This window comes from Perna viridis, chromosome 3 (assembly GCF_037379345.1).
Source record: "Perna viridis isolate PV_CMFRI_1.1 ecotype Kerala chromosome 3, ASM3737934v1, whole genome shotgun sequence".
In the NCBI taxonomy this organism is placed as follows: Eukaryota; Metazoa; Mollusca; class Bivalvia; order Mytilida; family Mytilidae; genus Perna; species Perna viridis.
In genome coordinates this window covers 20,821,441-20,837,808 of record NC_142447.1, presented here as the reverse complement: position 1 = coordinate 20,837,808, position 16,368 = coordinate 20,821,441, and the positions used below count along the sequence as shown (strand labels likewise).

Sequence of the window (16,368 nt, the reverse complement as noted above, 5' to 3'; positions counted from 1 at the left end):
TAGGCAGTCCTCATAAAAAAAAGGAAAGGAAAAGAGGGGCATTCCTTGATTAATTAACAAGGTCATTAATGAATGAACATTCCTGAATCACTTTAAAAAATTCAAAATATGAAATTCTATTAAAAAACATTTCTTTCCAAAAAAAAATTTGGGTTAAAAATGAAATTAGAAAACTATAGATTTATATATATATATATATTAACAAAGAATAATACAGTTATATATATATCTCAAACAATCTATACTTTTGTTACTTTTTTCTTGTAAGAATCTTTCAACAAATATCTAAAGGCGCATACTAAGACGAATACGAAACTTGAGAACATTTACACATAAAAAAACTACTTTTGAAATTAAGAAACTGTAGTCTCCCTATCAATGAATATTTCACCTACAGCTAATACAAAAAGAAAATATCTTACAAAATTGGCTCTAAAGGCAATAGGATTTTTTAAACAAAGATTCATCTACATTTATTTCTTTTTTTTTTTTTTGTCAAAAAAAAAACAATTTTGGAAGTATATATGGCACAAAATGATAGTTCCTTTCATATCACCTAAAATGATTGTAATAAATTCATGATAAATATCTTGATGATTTCTCATAAAATAAATGGTGCTCAATGTCAATCATGAACACCAACAATTACCATGACCTGCATGGCTGTATGAGGATAACAAATGTCGTCTGCTTTTCCCTGCCAAAACTGGTAGAAGGCAGACGACGAAGTCACAATCTAGATTTGGTGCCTTTATGAAGGTCACCTTTATGTCAAGTCCGGGGTTTTTTGAGGTTATTCCTCATTTTAGTTCCAGAACATCAGGTACTTAATGCTGTTGCATAATTCTTCTGATCTTTTCTTTTGGTCTTCATTACTTCACAATTCATCATATACTAAAAAGGAAAAGTAAAAACTATTCAATAAAATTTAAAGAGAAACGCAAATTGATGACACAGATCACAAAATAAAATAGAAGGTTTTTATGCCATATTTTTCATATGAGTTGTCAAAACCTAAATTCCTGATAAAATGCACACTTCCCTAATCTATCACTGCATGAGATATAATGAAAAAAAAAAAAAAAAAAAAAAAACATAAAAACAAACAAACAAACCATACATTTCATGATTTTCCCTGAAAATTTACTTGCAAAAATATTTTGAGTCTTTTTCAGCTCAGCATGGTTTCTTTATGTCCTCCCTGACATTAAATCTAAGGTCTGCCCTGGAGTCAACTAAAAACTTACCATTAAATTAAAAATATATTACTGCCTTTTTGGTCTTGCTTGGGAGATCCTTGTTTACCATCTGTGGGTGAACCGTGATGGGGTTGTTTCCCCTTATTTCCAGGTTGGGCAAGTTTCATAACACCAGTCAACATAGATGACGAAGATTGTTTTGAATTAGGCACTGCCCTATTGGAGGTATAAGATTTTTGGTTAAGACTAGAGCTGCTGGTATAAGGCTGTACCCCACTACTGGTACCTGAAGCTGTGGTTAGAGAACCAGCACTATTACTAGTTGCCAGTTTGAATGGTAGTTTCTGTGATATGCCTGACAACGATGATGAAGAGCCCTGTCCTGATAGTTTTGCAGGTATTTGCTGAGGATTTTTCACATGTGCTTTTGTTTCATTTTTAGCACTAATTAAATGAATGGGTAGTCCCTGTCTATTTGCACTTGAAGTAAAACTGGCATTTGGAATTGAGGCTCTAGAATCGGATCTTGTCACATCAGTTCCACGCCTTGTTGTTTTTAAATGTCCCTGTCGTAAATTTTCCATATCACTTTCAATGAGTTGACAAAAGTCTTCAGAAGCAGACCGACGATGTTTAGCAAAAGCAGGTGAACTTCGACCTGTATCTGCGTGAGTCTCTGGTTCAGCACCTGCTGTTTTTAAAGCCTCTCGGTGGGCTTCTTCCCATAAGTCCTGCTGTTTTTGTAACATTTCTTTCTTCTTCTTAAAATCATCTCGCTGACTTTGAAGTTCAGCCTAAAATAGGACAAAACAATTATAATCAACGTTTAGTTTTAACATCAGTTAAAATAATTGTTCCTGTTTTACCTAACATTGCTCTGAACAATACATATAGCAGTCAACAGAATACAATATGTGCTGATATCTGCAGATTCTTTTTGCAAATTTAAGCAAGATCTACTAGATGTATTATCTTTTAAAAAATAGTTATAACACTAAAATATTCTGTATACAACACAAATAGAATAGTATCTCTTTCTATTTGGCTTTTTATTGTGTCTTCCGATTTATCTTCTTTCATCAATTATATTTCCTTAGTTCTATGTTAGGCCACTAGCTTTAAAAAAAAATAGTGCATACCAGTAGTTATTAACCACATACAGCTCTCAAATTATCATACTTAACAGATCAACTTAACAGCCCCTGAATATTTACCTCTTTTTTCTCCAATTCCTTCCTCTCTTCTTCCAGACTGGTTCTCTCATGATCCATAACCATCCTTTCTCTTTCTTTTTCCTTTTCTAAACTTTGTCGCTCTCTTCGGATTTGTTCCTGCAATCAAAATGTATTTGTGTGATCAACATTCTATTATACAGATGCTTGCAAAAAAATACATCACCTGTAAAGCCCTAAAAATTTATTATCTCCCCTGCTGAGCATTCAACAAAGAGCATGTTGCTTCATCCACATTAGCTCTCAACCTTTTGAAGTTTTCACAAGTCTTTTGATCAGTATATGAAGAGAAATAGACTTTAGCATGGAGAAAACTGCCTCAATGCGAACAAACAAACAGGCAGACAGACAATACAATGTTGGGAAAATCTTATTGCTTTCAAACTTAAGAAAACAAGTTACCGAGCGGCAATTAACATTTTGGTTTAAGAAAAAAAAATGACTACCAGTGAAGCTGTGACATATTGATCAAATAAAGAACAAGTAAACTGGAATAATTAATTAAGTTTACCAGAAGGTTCAGTACACCAAGTCGATTTCCCATGATATTTACCCATCAAAAGATGAAAAAAAAAAACAAAAGCAATTTCAATATATAAATGAAGGTGTAAACAGCTATTACATAATTTAAGACAAAATAAACCTTTAGCAATTATCACACCAATAAAACACTAGTTAACTTTTAAAATAGCATGTAATTTCAAAGAGCCTGTAGGGTGAAACAATCTGTTATAGCCTTACTATCTATTTTGCAAATTATGAGACTAGGAGTTAAAAGGCATTTACAACATATCTCAATTGTTACTCAGTTAGTGTGTGACAAGTTTAGTGCTGACTAAAGCATTCACAGCATATTAAAGAACCTGATCAAAAAATCTCAATATATACTGTAGTGGAATAATGGTTCACTAATCCTGCTAGCCATAAACATGAAAGAAAGACTTAAGTCTCAAATGAGAAAAAATACCCTTTCATTGTATGTTGCTTTCATGTCTAATAATTTTTATATGCTTATTTCTGGTTATTTATTGAGCAATGACGTTACTTTTTCCTCTCATACATGTGAAATATGACTGTTTTTGCATCATGTTGAGACCATATATCACACATAAATTTGACCTTAATTTAGACCTTGACCTTTCATATCAATACCCAAATTTACTATTGGGATATTCTTGGTTTCTGTAGTTTCTTTCTCAGTCAATCAACTCTTCACTTATCGAAGAATTATGAGGATTGCCATACCATGCTATTGGTTGCAATGTTGTAACCACCATGGGAATTCCATATGATATTTAATCACTGAATTTCAAATTTTTTCTCAAGTATTTACCTGTAAGTTTCTTAACTCCTCTAGCTGGTTGTGTCTCAGCCCACCTTTTCTATCATGGACCTCGGCAGACAGGTTGTTTATCTTTTCATTGGCCTCGGCCAGTTGTGCTCTCAAGCTTTCTACTGCTGTTACCTGCTTCTGGGTCAAGTGCTGCAATTGAAAATGATTGAATTAAGAAATCATATTATAAAATGTATTTTTAATCCTTGTTTTAGTCTTAAAATACTACTGAATTGAAACTGACTGGAACCCTTCCTTGACCCTGGAAGAAGGATTCAAATCGTTTTCTTTCAAAATTCATATTTACATGCCGAGATTAACAATATACTGTTGAATATTTGGACACCATTTTTTTCAGAATCACTTTCCACATTCCCTTTCTTAAATTTTATCTCATTTGAATATTTCTCTGACATATATCAGTCAATCACTATTGAGAGTAAGGGCTCCATACTAGTTTTATTGTGCAGGAAACTTTTTTTTGCTTTTTGTTTGTTAGTGCAAAGCTATAATACTGAGAAAACAAGGTGATTTACCGGTACCATGAAACATTTCTAAATGTCCTTTTAAAAATACTTAATAGGAAAACTAGTATGTTTACAGAGATATAAGTCTGTCAAGTGCAAAATTATAGATTAACCAATTATAGACTTTTAACAATTGGTTTGCAAGCCAAAACTTGAAAGGAGTTTTAGTTTACAAGCAATATCAGTCTATGTACTAACTTTGACAGAAACAGTTTTCTAGGTTAATTGATGTGAACTTGTCTATAAGTGTTTTATAAGACATACAAGAATACATTAAACCATTCCTTATCTGATTGAGATTAAATCTGATTAGGTTATTACCCTTCAAATTTGTCTGAATTTTTGTTTTTCTTTTATGCATATCATAAAACATGGGAAAAAAAGGCAAATGGATACAAGGACCTAAATGATTTGGAAATGTTCACATGAATGAAAAAAGTAAATATTTCAAAAAAAAAAGATTCAGGAGAGAATTTTAAAAAAAAATCTTTTTTACAGTATGATTTGAATTCATTCATCTAAAGCTCAAACTAAACCAGCAAAAGAAAAAAATAATTATTCACTTCTAGTTTTCTGTATATGTACTTTACAGAAACCATGAAAACACTTTTCCCACAATTTATCATATGCCCTTTGTGGTTGGTAAGCATTATTTTCTATCACATAAAAATTCATTTCATTACATAATCAAAATGCACATCAGTTTCAGAAACATCTTCATTTGCCCATAAAACTGTAGTCTATCTAAAATAATTTTTAGAAAATTGATATTACATTATCAGACATGCTTCCCATTAAGACTAAGTCACGGGGAAAATATTTGTAAAGTAAGGAGGAAATTGATACAATAATGGGTTTCTTTTTTAGAAAGGGTATAAACAGTACAAGAGGACATGCACTATACTGTATAGCATGTAACCAAACTGAAAGGACATAATTCATTTGTTGATTTCCATGGCAACAATCAAAGTTTCATCAGTTGCCTTCAAGTGGCTGTACCAGGAACAAGTTTTCAGAGGTTGAAACATCCCTTAGGCTTTTGCAATCTAATTAAAATTAGACCTATCGCTTATTACATTTAGTCAGATGTTAGATCGTACATGCAGTGACTGAATGGAACAATTCTCAATTAGACTCTGCACCTGGTCCATGCTCCCAGTTTTTAGTGGAGTCCGAGTTGCTCATTTGCTTTTGTTACTTTGTATGTATGATTTTTGTTACTTTATGTTCTTTGTTGTGTATGTCTGTTTTCCATGCCTGGTCTTCGTCCCTGGATTACATTCTTTTGATTACCACTAAAACCTTGGTTCCCTTGAAAAATTTGTTTATTTTGTGCAAAATGTGAGTGAACTTAACATAATGGAGATGAAACTACAGTGATGCTTTCATTACTGCTGAAACCAGGTTTACATGTCATAATTTTACATCAACTATGGTATTATTTCACATTGCTGAAGTGCATTTTTTCTGAATACTTGAATACAAATCTAAAATCCCATTTTGATCTTAAACAATAGAAACACAACAAACAATTCTAAATTTAAAGTACATTTTTTCAACTAAGAATAAAAATTCTCAATATATATAAAAAAAAATTCACTCAACAAAGAAATAAGTAAATTAAAAATGTCACTTTGATTAAAACAGGTGTGATGTCTTCTGATGTACTTTCCTTTGCAATTTGCTTTTTTGGGGTTCCTTTGAAACCCAAATCATTAAAGAAGCAGGTGCAGACAATTACCAACTTTAAGGCCGGTTATGCACTTTTCAAATTTTGCACTAAGTACACACGTTAAGTTATAACTTTACATCTTAATGAGATATATATCTTTTCAATGCCTTTAAAACTTGAACCACCAACTTTTTAAAATTACAACTGACCTAGTTATCAGATTTCATTCATTTCTCACCTTGCTTCAAATTTGATATGATTGATGTGAAATTTACGTGTAGTTGTTTCATTCATAAAACATGTATTTGCCAACAGCAATTACGTAATGCAACTGGGTATATTTTACCTACCCAAGGTAATGCAAATATAAATTGGTAGAGTAGTAATGGTTGGTACTATTCTAAAGGCCATATCAATTTAACTGTATAGTTTTCATCAATTTATCCATATATGAAAGGAAGGATTTAATCATTTATTTTTTCTAAATTTAAACACCTTAGGAGATACAGTTTAAACTTTCTTGAAATTCTAGGTTATAAACTAGAGCTTGAATCAGAGTAACAAATGGATATCCTCCCCCCCCAAAAAAAAAAAAAACAAAAAACAAAAAACCAACCAAACAAACAAACAAAAAAAACTTTACAACATCAACACAGTTCTTGGAAGATATACATGTAAAACCTTCCATATACTTTACTATATCAAATTGGTAATACCTACAGGTATAAAACTCAACTTTTTTTAATAACAAAAAAGACTCTGCTTATGCAAAATAAAAGAAAAAAAATGATGTATCATCAAAAATTCAGCATTAAAAAATCAAGTTTTACTTCATCTGGCCTTATACTACATGTAAAACAGTATTTGTATATTAATGTATATACCAAAACCTTGTGACACGATTTGACATTTATTTGATCAACTCAATGTTTATAATTTCAATTTCAATTGAATAAAACATCAATGTAGTTTTCTAGTTAAAGTTAAAAAGCGTTAAATTGTTTCTTTTTATCTTTACAGTTTTAAAGTTTACATTTTAGTACAACTGCTATTCATATTTTTTGCCCATATATCATTAACATTTTAAAAATTCAATGTTCTTTTATATGCTACCAAGGTACACAGTCAACAGAAGGTTGTCAAACTTCCAAATACTTTGATAAGAAAATTACCATTCATCTGTTATACAAAAAAAAAAGCTTTTTTTCTTCATTTTGTTGAAAATGAACTATCAAACTTGTTACAGAACACCTGGAGCTTGCAGACTGTCTGTCAATCATTAAATTTTTTATCAATAATTTATTTAGGTAAAAATTTCAACACTCTGCAAATCAGAGGGTCATGGAACCATTGATCTTTATTTTTTCATTTTTTTCTGCTAATCTTTTCCGATCACTACATCCAGACATGTAATCCAAAAATAAATTTTTATCAATATTCATTTTTTTCCATCAATAGGGTACAGTTCAACTTTGATAATATCTACGAAGTAAAGTTTGAAGAGGAATGTCAAGTTATTGAAAAATGTTTGGCAACTCCCATGATAATGAATTGGATCTATACAACAGTCTTTACAAAAAAGTACATTCATTTTCATTACATTTTTTTTCTCTACATCAAGGAAACAGAGCATTTCATGTCAATATTTTGGGTTGAACTCTGTCCTACAAACATTACAAAAGTTCTCTCAGTATTTTAGACACAGATCTGTGATAAGGCAAATACAAAATTATATCATCACATAAATAAACTTCGATGACAAGTAACGTTCCTATATACTTAGATTAAGTTATACTATTTGAACAGAAAAGATATCACCACCAAATGTGATGGTGCTTTCAGCAAAAAAATAAAGATCTCATTAGTGTAGAACATACACAAGTTAAAAAATGGGCTCATTTATGAATTCTCCTACATTCCATGTAACTAATGTTGCTCTGTCTACCCATAAATATGACCCTTACATGTATGGTCCCAGAGGAATTCCCATAGCTTTTTCTTATTTTGCCAGATTCTACGTAGAGTAATACCTTATCAACTGTTAATAGGGACAGAGCATCAGAGATGCCCTATATATGTACATGCCCTGAAACATGAATAAGTCAAAATTGTTCTAAAATGACATATGCAGTTAGGTGGTTTGTATGCTCCTGTTGGTCAAAACATCAGCAATATTACAATATAGCCCAGTAATATCACAAAACGTAAGTACAAATAGCTCTGCCCTCTGCAAAGCCTAAAAACATAGTATCTAACTTACCACTATGCTTTGAAGAGACCGTGACAGTTGGCTTATAGAGTGGTAATGGTCAGTAGACACACACGTGGAGTAGGTTGAGGAACCAGATACATCGCCAAAGGAACCAGTGTCACTACTGTATCTATCATAATGTTTACTACTATCCATAGAGTCATCTTGTTCAACTTGCTGCTGAAAGAAAGCAGAATTATATTTTTATAGCTACAAATTTTAAAACTTTTTAGAAGACACCATAAATAATAAGTGATAAACAATTTGAAAAAAATCAAGATCCTCAAATCCAACTCATTTTAAACGATAAGCATTGCTCCTGTAAAAGTATAGTCAACTAAGATTTCTTGCCCATAGCATATTTGGGGAAACTGGTTTTAATGCATATTATTGAGTTCAGTTGTCCAAAAGGTTCATAAATTAGAGAAAGTAATTCATTGGATAAGTCTAGTTCAATCTGTGGATTATTTTTTTTATCAAACTTATATAAAGCTTTGAACAACAGAGCTCTAGTGAATCTGTTTATTTTTTGCATTGGAACAAAACATTTCTTGCATCCTTAGTAATGTTTAATATTTTAAACATCTACTCAAGTAATCAGTATTTTTTTTTTCTTTTTTGCTTCATCAAACAAAGAAAACTATGTGCCATATTCCTGGTAAATCTAATTACAGTTCATATCTAAAGAGCATTGGAAAGCACATGGATTATTCAAATGCTTGCCTTGGGCAGATCACAGAAAAATAGATTAAAACAAAATGGTTTAAATATCTGACCATGAAAAATCAAAGACAACTATTGGAACGGCATAAAACGGCACTGTCATAAAACGACATTAACGAGATTTGAATAAAACCATTATTTGAAAAATTCAGAAAAATCTGAAGGCCAATGATTAAATGTATTTAACTTGATGCAAAACTAACGTCATTACACTGATAAAATCGGAAATATTTAGAAGGAAATGTTCATCGTTAATATTATTTAATCTTTTATTAATATTTTTGTCCATTAGTCAATCCAAACTCTGTTTACTAAAACAGAAAACAATTATGTAATTCACAAAATTTATCGTGGTTTTGCACCTTGCTACAACTGATTTAATTAATAGAATTATAAAACGCTTAGTTTTTCTTTTCTTTTTTTTGTAAAATCTGACAGTTTTAAGACTTAATGTGCTTGTATAAAACCCAAGATAGCAAATTAGTAAATGCTTCAAAGCTTTTCCCCATGTTACCAAGTTGTTGAAATCAGTTATGAATCATATATTTATCAACTTATTATCTTAAATCTTTTACATAAAAAATTGAGAAAAAGACTCCCAGCTGGCGTTTTTATGGCCAACTGTTTTCCTAATCAAAATTTTCAATCTATCAATCCTTAACAGATAGAATTTATCATGTGAAAGCATCAAAGACCTTGAAAAAAAATAATTTCCTGAATGATATTAGTCAAGGACATTTGCAACTATCTGTCTAAAAGAATACATTTAAAAGTTTAGGAACTCAATTTCTCTTCAACTTACAACAAAGTAAAAATTAACAATATTTTTGTTTCTTTTCAGTAGCAGATTTTTTTTCTAATTTCAAGTAGCTTAAAATGATAAGTTGGTTAAGACATGAATCTTCACCAAAAACAAACAATAACTTCCCCAAGGAAAACACATGTTTATATACAAAATACAACAGAAGTTCTTGTTAGAAATACACAGACTGTCAAATTATCAATGAATTTCTAATAGGAAATCATGAATCATAATTGTTTACATATTATCTTAAGATAATTATCTGTTTTTAAAGCAGTTCATCAAAAGTTCTATTCTTATTCAAGCACAGTGCCTTGATTTTATTTGAAGTGACGTAAACACTGATTGCTTTAAACCATCAAGTAATGATATCTAGAAAACATTGTACATGCATTTCAATGATACTATAACAATCAATTGGGCACTAAGTGGACATAAGGGATATTGAAGGCATTTTAGTCCATTTTGAACAGAGAAACCTGTCAAAACCAATGCCTGAAAAAGTAGAAAACCATAAAGACCTCACACCTTTTTTTAAAGATCTTTCATATCAGATCGAATGTATTTTAATCTTGAATAATTCTGATCATGAGATTCTTCATGCTTATAGCCGTTTCTGATTGGTCCAGAACGTCATTGCCAGAAAGCTCATACATGCATGAACTTTGTCAGCTTGTTAATACATGCATGAACGCCAGTCAACTTGAATCCAATATGGCAGCCGTGTGGTTTGAAAGAGGGTGGCAACGAACTGATCGGCATAATATAGCCGTCAGAATAGTTTATTACATGCACAATGATTTTACCAGTCAAGTTTGTTTACAGAGAGTAATTTTCAGCTCGGTGAAAGAAACCTATAACTGAGTCTGACTGAACCCTTGAAAACACCTTGTTGTAATTTTCCTTCTTTCTTGTTGTATTTCCTTAATAATTATATTCCTGTTGAATTGTTTACATCTCATATTTTTCAATGCCAACTATCACTTCGTCCATGCCACCTTCAATGTCGTTGTGCTGACGATTATGTGTAAATATTCGTTTGCGCTCCCATACATGTGCAAAGGAATGCTTGTGTATTGAAGCGTAAACATAAACACAGTGTATCAATATAACCAACTGAGGCTCTTAGAGTTTAACTTTGACTGTCATATAGAATTATAAGGATTGAACAGCTATTTTCGGTCGTTCATGCATGTATGAACGACTGAAAATAGCTGTTCAATCCTATAATAAATGAAAAAATCTGTTTAAGGAGGTAGACCTAAGGTAAGGGACACAACTCTTAAAAATCATTGGAATGTTTGTATTCACCATTTTACAACAATCTTATGTAAGCATCTAATTAACTTGGATTCATTTTATTCTGCTTCAAACTAAAGCTTGAGAGGCTTTGGTGAAATTGAGTATGATGCAAACACATCACTGAGTTATGTCCCTTATCCGAGGTCTACCTCCTTAAACCAACTACATTCAAGAGTCCTGTAAAGACAGGTTACTACAAATCTGAGTTCGTGACCTTATAAGTTCAATTTGTAAAATAATGTGGTACATGTGTATAGCTCCAGACTACAAACATGTATTTCAAAAAAAATTTTTGAACTCAACACACTTTGAGACTAGAAACTATTGATATTATTTATACACTTTGTTAAAAAAAATGATAGGTTATAAATGTCAGAACCAACAAATAGTATCAGATCTTTGTATCAAGTTGAGAATTTCTAATATCCTTAAGATCTTGGAATAAAAAAAATTAAAAGAAAATCTCTAGTAAAGAATTTGTTTATGTAACATTGCCGACGTTCCACAAGATTAATATTCCTATACCTGTATAGACAGACTAAGTGGAATATATAAAGGCCTTAATTTTCTACTTTTTTAAACAGTTTCTATAATCTTATACACTTAGGATTGTAATAAAGAGCTGGCATTGTTTACATAAACTATGTTCATTTTGGGTTTTAAATGTTTACATAATGAATTCTTTCTGAAAGAGGGAATGTATTTGTGGCTTTCTGGAGAGCAGCGAGGGCAAGTAAACCACAAAAATAAAAACAAGGATAAAGAAGAATAGTGCACTCAAAATATGAAGATGACTCAAAGTGTCAATAAATGAATTATCTGAAAAACATTTCTCAACAACAAAAATAGCCTACCACCTGTAGAAAAGTAAGTAATTTAAGAATAAATTAATGGGCTGCTCAAAAAAATAAATCAAAAAATAAAATAAAAAGAAATACAAATTGCCAGTATTCCACTGAGTAATATTGCAAGTCATGCACAAAGCAGAAAACCAAATGACTTTTAATCATGCGAATGGCTGTACACCTGTTCAAGTCCTTTGTTTCATCTGGTTTCCTTAAATATTATTTGGGTTTGTGAGGTTTCAATTTAATGGATTTCATAATAATCTATCAATGAAAAATTCAAATCTGGTAAAAATTGAACAGTATGAAAAACAATACTGACATCAATAAAATTACTAGAAATATCTTTAAAAAATATTAATTTCCAAGGTATATTATAGTCACCATTCTCAAATAACCAATTTCCAATCGACCTCTTAACCCCAGTTACTATGGAAACTAACCTTATCTGATGCCATGGAAGCATCAGCCAGTTGAGATAACTCAGAGTCACTATCTACTGCCCTATCTAAGTTTTGTAAGCTGGTTGAACTTTGACCTTCAAGTTCCTGAGACTCTGTCATATGTTTCTTCTTTGGTACTGTAGCTATAACACATAGAAAATGTGATTAAACACTATCAAAATAGCATCAACTGTGTTATGAAAAACCAAGAAAAACTGTGAGTAAAACTGAATAAGATGATACCCCCAACTCCCTTCTTATAAACCAAATAGGAAAATTCAGATGGAAAAACTAACCGAGAAGTGCACAATGATAAAGAACTTGTGTAAGTTTGATCAAATTCCATTCAGTCATTCCAGATAAGTTGGTAATTGGAACTTGGGTCAAATAGACATATGAACTGAGAGATAAACAAAAAAACATGATCACTATATACACCCCCCCCCACACTTTTCGAGTGTTTTAAAACCATTAAAACTTAGATTTGTCATTTAAAACCATCAAACAGTGTTTTAAATTAAAAAAAAAATTAAACAAATTTTTAAATCTCAATCAAACAGTAATATACAAATTCTCTATACATACCTTTTGGCACTTCATACTGACTATCAAATCCTGCAAATGTCTCAGCTCTTTTGGGCACAGGTGGGGCACTGTACCCATTACTAAAATGTTCACCCACACTGCTTACATGACGACTTAACTGAGATCCATTACCATTGTTCCCTTGTAAAATGGTGGTCAAATGGGATGCAGTCACTGAAACTAATGAAAGGGTCTTTATTAGAAATCATATAATTGACAATTAAAAACCACAGGAATGTTGAACATTTTATAATTAAAATATCTTATGATCGTATCAATGACTGACAGGTGTTCATTTCAGGGGTTCAAATTTACTTTCAGGGGGGAAAGATCCTGGACTTTTTTGCATCCTAAACAAAGAAGTCCACCAGAATGTGAAAAGTCCATAATAAAAATAAATGTGAATATGGTTGATGCAGGACTAAGGTGAATGAAATTTCAATGGTCCTGCATCAGAAACTTTGTCCACCACTAATTGGAAGACCTGCAATTGCACCATTATCACCTTTACTCTTAACAGATAGTTTTTTTTTTTTCCAATCCAGTTCAAGAAAGCTAACTCAAATTAATTTCCGTCATTCTAATCAAAGAAAGCTAACTCAAATTAATTTCAGTCATTCTAATCAAAGAAAGATAACTCAAATTAATTTCATTCATTCTAATCAAAGAAAGATAACTCAAATCAAACTATTTCCTCAATAATGCAGGGAGTGACACTGATTAAGTTTTTTTGTTTTTAAACTCATAAAAATATTTTCCTCTGTCCTTTAAAAAAAAACCATGTCACTCTAGCATTTCATGTTAATGATTGTATTACCAATTATTTCCATAACTTCTAGATGAAATTTTAAAACAAAGCGGGGAAATAATTCTGGACTTACCATCTTGAAGTGCTGCCTGCAGTGCCTCAATATTTTCAGTGCTGTCATCCTCTACTGAACCTGGTCTCTGGAAATACAAAACAGGAATGAAAATTTCTTCTGATTTATTTGTCAGTGAATGTTATCCATTTTCTCAATGAAAACATTTGAACTGAAGCTGAAAACATTTCAAAAATAGGGCATTAATGAAACATTAAGTGACTAACCCCCTCCCCTCAATGTTATGTAATAGTGTCATAAATATTCCCTGTTCAGATCTGAAATTTTTAAATTGTCATTTTTTATAGATATTCAGGATTCCAATAGGCCATTCTTTGTGAAAAATATCTGATTTTAAGGGGTGTTTCAGCTGGAATGGGATAAATAATGCTTTGCCCCCTCTTATCCCTCTCTGTTTTCCTAATTTTCTACATGGTATTCTGAAACTGCAAGAATACACCACTGGACTTAATTAAGTGCCATTAATCACCTAGTCGATATTTAATTTCAAGCCTCCTAGATATACTTTATGGACCATTTATAAAAAACTCCTGCAATGTTTTCTTCCCTATAAATGCTGTAGAATTCTACTTAACCTTAATTCAATTGATACTAAGTTATTGAAAACACTGTCTCTATATATTCTGAAGCCCAAATATTTGGAAATGATCTCTCGTCGTCTTCTTTTGCATGATTTTTAGTCGAAGCAATACTTTAGTCACTTACCCTAAGTTTGTTCTCCTCCCTACCACTGTAAATATCTAACAGTTGAACCATCAATATGTTCTTTTCATCACAAAGATGCTTTATTTCATTATCTTTAATGTGCAACTTTTCTGTAAAATAAAATAAATGGACATATTAACAAAAGAACAAACTCATCTGGCGTTATAATCTATCAAAAATCTGAAAAGCAGATGCAATCATCTTTGATTTCCTCGGAACTGACATAAAATTTGATTCCAAAATTAAATCAAAATTAATTAGGTCAAAAAGTAGTAATTAGTATGAAACTGAAACAATTATCCAGGAGAAAACAGCAGTCTGAGAAAAACTGATCTTAAACCTGTAAAAATGATCTAACAAATGAAGAAAATCACTGAAGCCATACTTGAGTGCACCATCTACACAAATGACAGGCCATTTATAAATTCCTAAATTTACTAACCTATAATATCATTGACCTTAGCTGACCTCTCCTCTGTTACTCGTCTTATTTCTTCTCTTATTATGTCCCCTTCATCAACTGATAATATAAATATGGGCAAAATACAGTTATATGATTTGACAAATTATTTTTTTTTATATATCTCATCAAATATTTGTCCTTGAGAAAATGTTTGCTCTACCTTAGATGTCTTTTAAATCAAAATATCTGTCTATTTTGGCAATTTTTGGCAGTTTGATAAGTCTTTAGACATAAATTATTTATTCACTAATATTTAAATACAGGAGGAATCTTTAAAAAAATTTCATTGCACTAATAAAGAAATTTTAGCTAAAAAGAACTGTATACTTCACAGATTAATGATGACATTTACTGTGCATATTACTAAAATGTGCTAATATCTTTAGATAATCGGCTTTACATGTGAGGTTTCATGAGTCGAAACATTCAATCCTTATTAAAATGGCAATTACACCAAACCAACCAAAAGCATTATTGCAATAACAAACATTACAATTTTTCATGTTTCTTAACCATGTCATTTTTCAACTAAATTACAAATTGTACCCAACATACAAGGGCTGTGTTAAAGTACTACATTCTTCCCGGATCAAAAAACCTACCATTAGCTGAATCTGGAGGACAGTTTGATGCAGCTTTCTGTAGAATTGGTATCCATTTCTGACGATCATTTGCTGTGTTACATACAATCTCGTACATTTCAGGATTTTTTTTGTTATGACTGATGAGGTATATCCCACGACTGTCTCGTGTGTCTGACTTTTCCCTGACCAGCAGTTCAAAAAGTGGAATCACACAAGACTGAAAATATATGAAGAATATAATTAACATGACATTCAAAAACAAGAAGGAAGCCTAAATTTGTACTGTGTAGTACATGTACACGTTTTGATAAGAAACAACACAAGACATATTAATAATGCCAGTCTTTAAGATTTGAAAGAAAATGCAGCCAATTACTGTAGACATGGTTGCATGTGGTATTCTAAAGACTATGAGTGAAAGAAACGCTTTAATAATTCTTATACTTCATTAAAACATATTTTTTTTGTGAAAACACTGTACATAATGCTGAGTTGAACATTTTTCTTTTTTCCTCTCTGACATATTGTTTTAATTGATATGGGTAATGTTCAAATATATTAACCATTTTCATGGCTTTTTCAGGAGATGCTTTAACTGTGCTAAAAATCAAAAGCTTTATGCTCATCAAAAACCGAAATTTTGGACACGGTAAGAGAGGCTTCCTTTAAAGGACTTTAATCAGATATTTAAGTCTTATAATTCCATACCTTGTCGTCTTGGGAATAAAAGTTATATCTTCCATTGACATCTTGCATGAAAAATATCACATCTGTGAGGACAACACATATCACCTCTACAAATACAAAAAATATTATACAGG

At 31.3% G+C, this 16,368-nt stretch overlaps 1 protein-coding gene across 32 annotated transcripts in view; it reads right to left on the bottom strand.

Annotated features, from left to right (window-relative positions):
- Positions 1–472: 472 nt before the first annotated feature.
- LOC148621393 (rho guanine nucleotide exchange factor 28-like) overlaps positions 473–16,368 on the bottom strand; it is a 145,580-nt gene continuing 129,684 nt past the window's right edge. For 26 of the 32 annotated variants that reach the window (XM_088575688.1, XM_088575707.1, XM_088575710.1 and 23 more), the window contains 12 exons: positions 16,256–16,341; positions 15,566–15,764; positions 14,943–15,020; positions 14,501–14,610; positions 13,796–13,862; positions 12,915–13,094; positions 12,330–12,472; positions 8,224–8,394; positions 3,765–3,914; positions 2,414–2,530; positions 1,248–1,993; positions 473–894 (listed from right to left, as the gene is read on the bottom strand). In XM_088575688.1, the coding sequence (XP_088431814.1) occupies positions 1,250–1,993; positions 2,414–2,530; positions 3,765–3,914; positions 8,224–8,394; positions 12,330–12,472; positions 12,915–13,094; positions 13,796–13,862; positions 14,501–14,610; positions 14,943–15,020; positions 15,566–15,764; positions 16,256–16,341 (2,045 nt within the window). In that variant the 3' untranslated portion in view covers positions 473–894; positions 1,248–1,249. The remainder of the gene's footprint in view (positions 895–1,247; positions 1,994–2,413; positions 2,531–3,764; positions 3,915–8,223; positions 8,395–12,329; positions 12,473–12,914; positions 13,095–13,795; positions 13,863–14,500; positions 14,611–14,942; positions 15,021–15,565; positions 15,765–16,255; positions 16,342–16,368) is intronic. The other 6 variants (XM_088575689.1, XM_088575699.1, XM_088575697.1 and 3 more) reach the window with 1 other exon arrangement.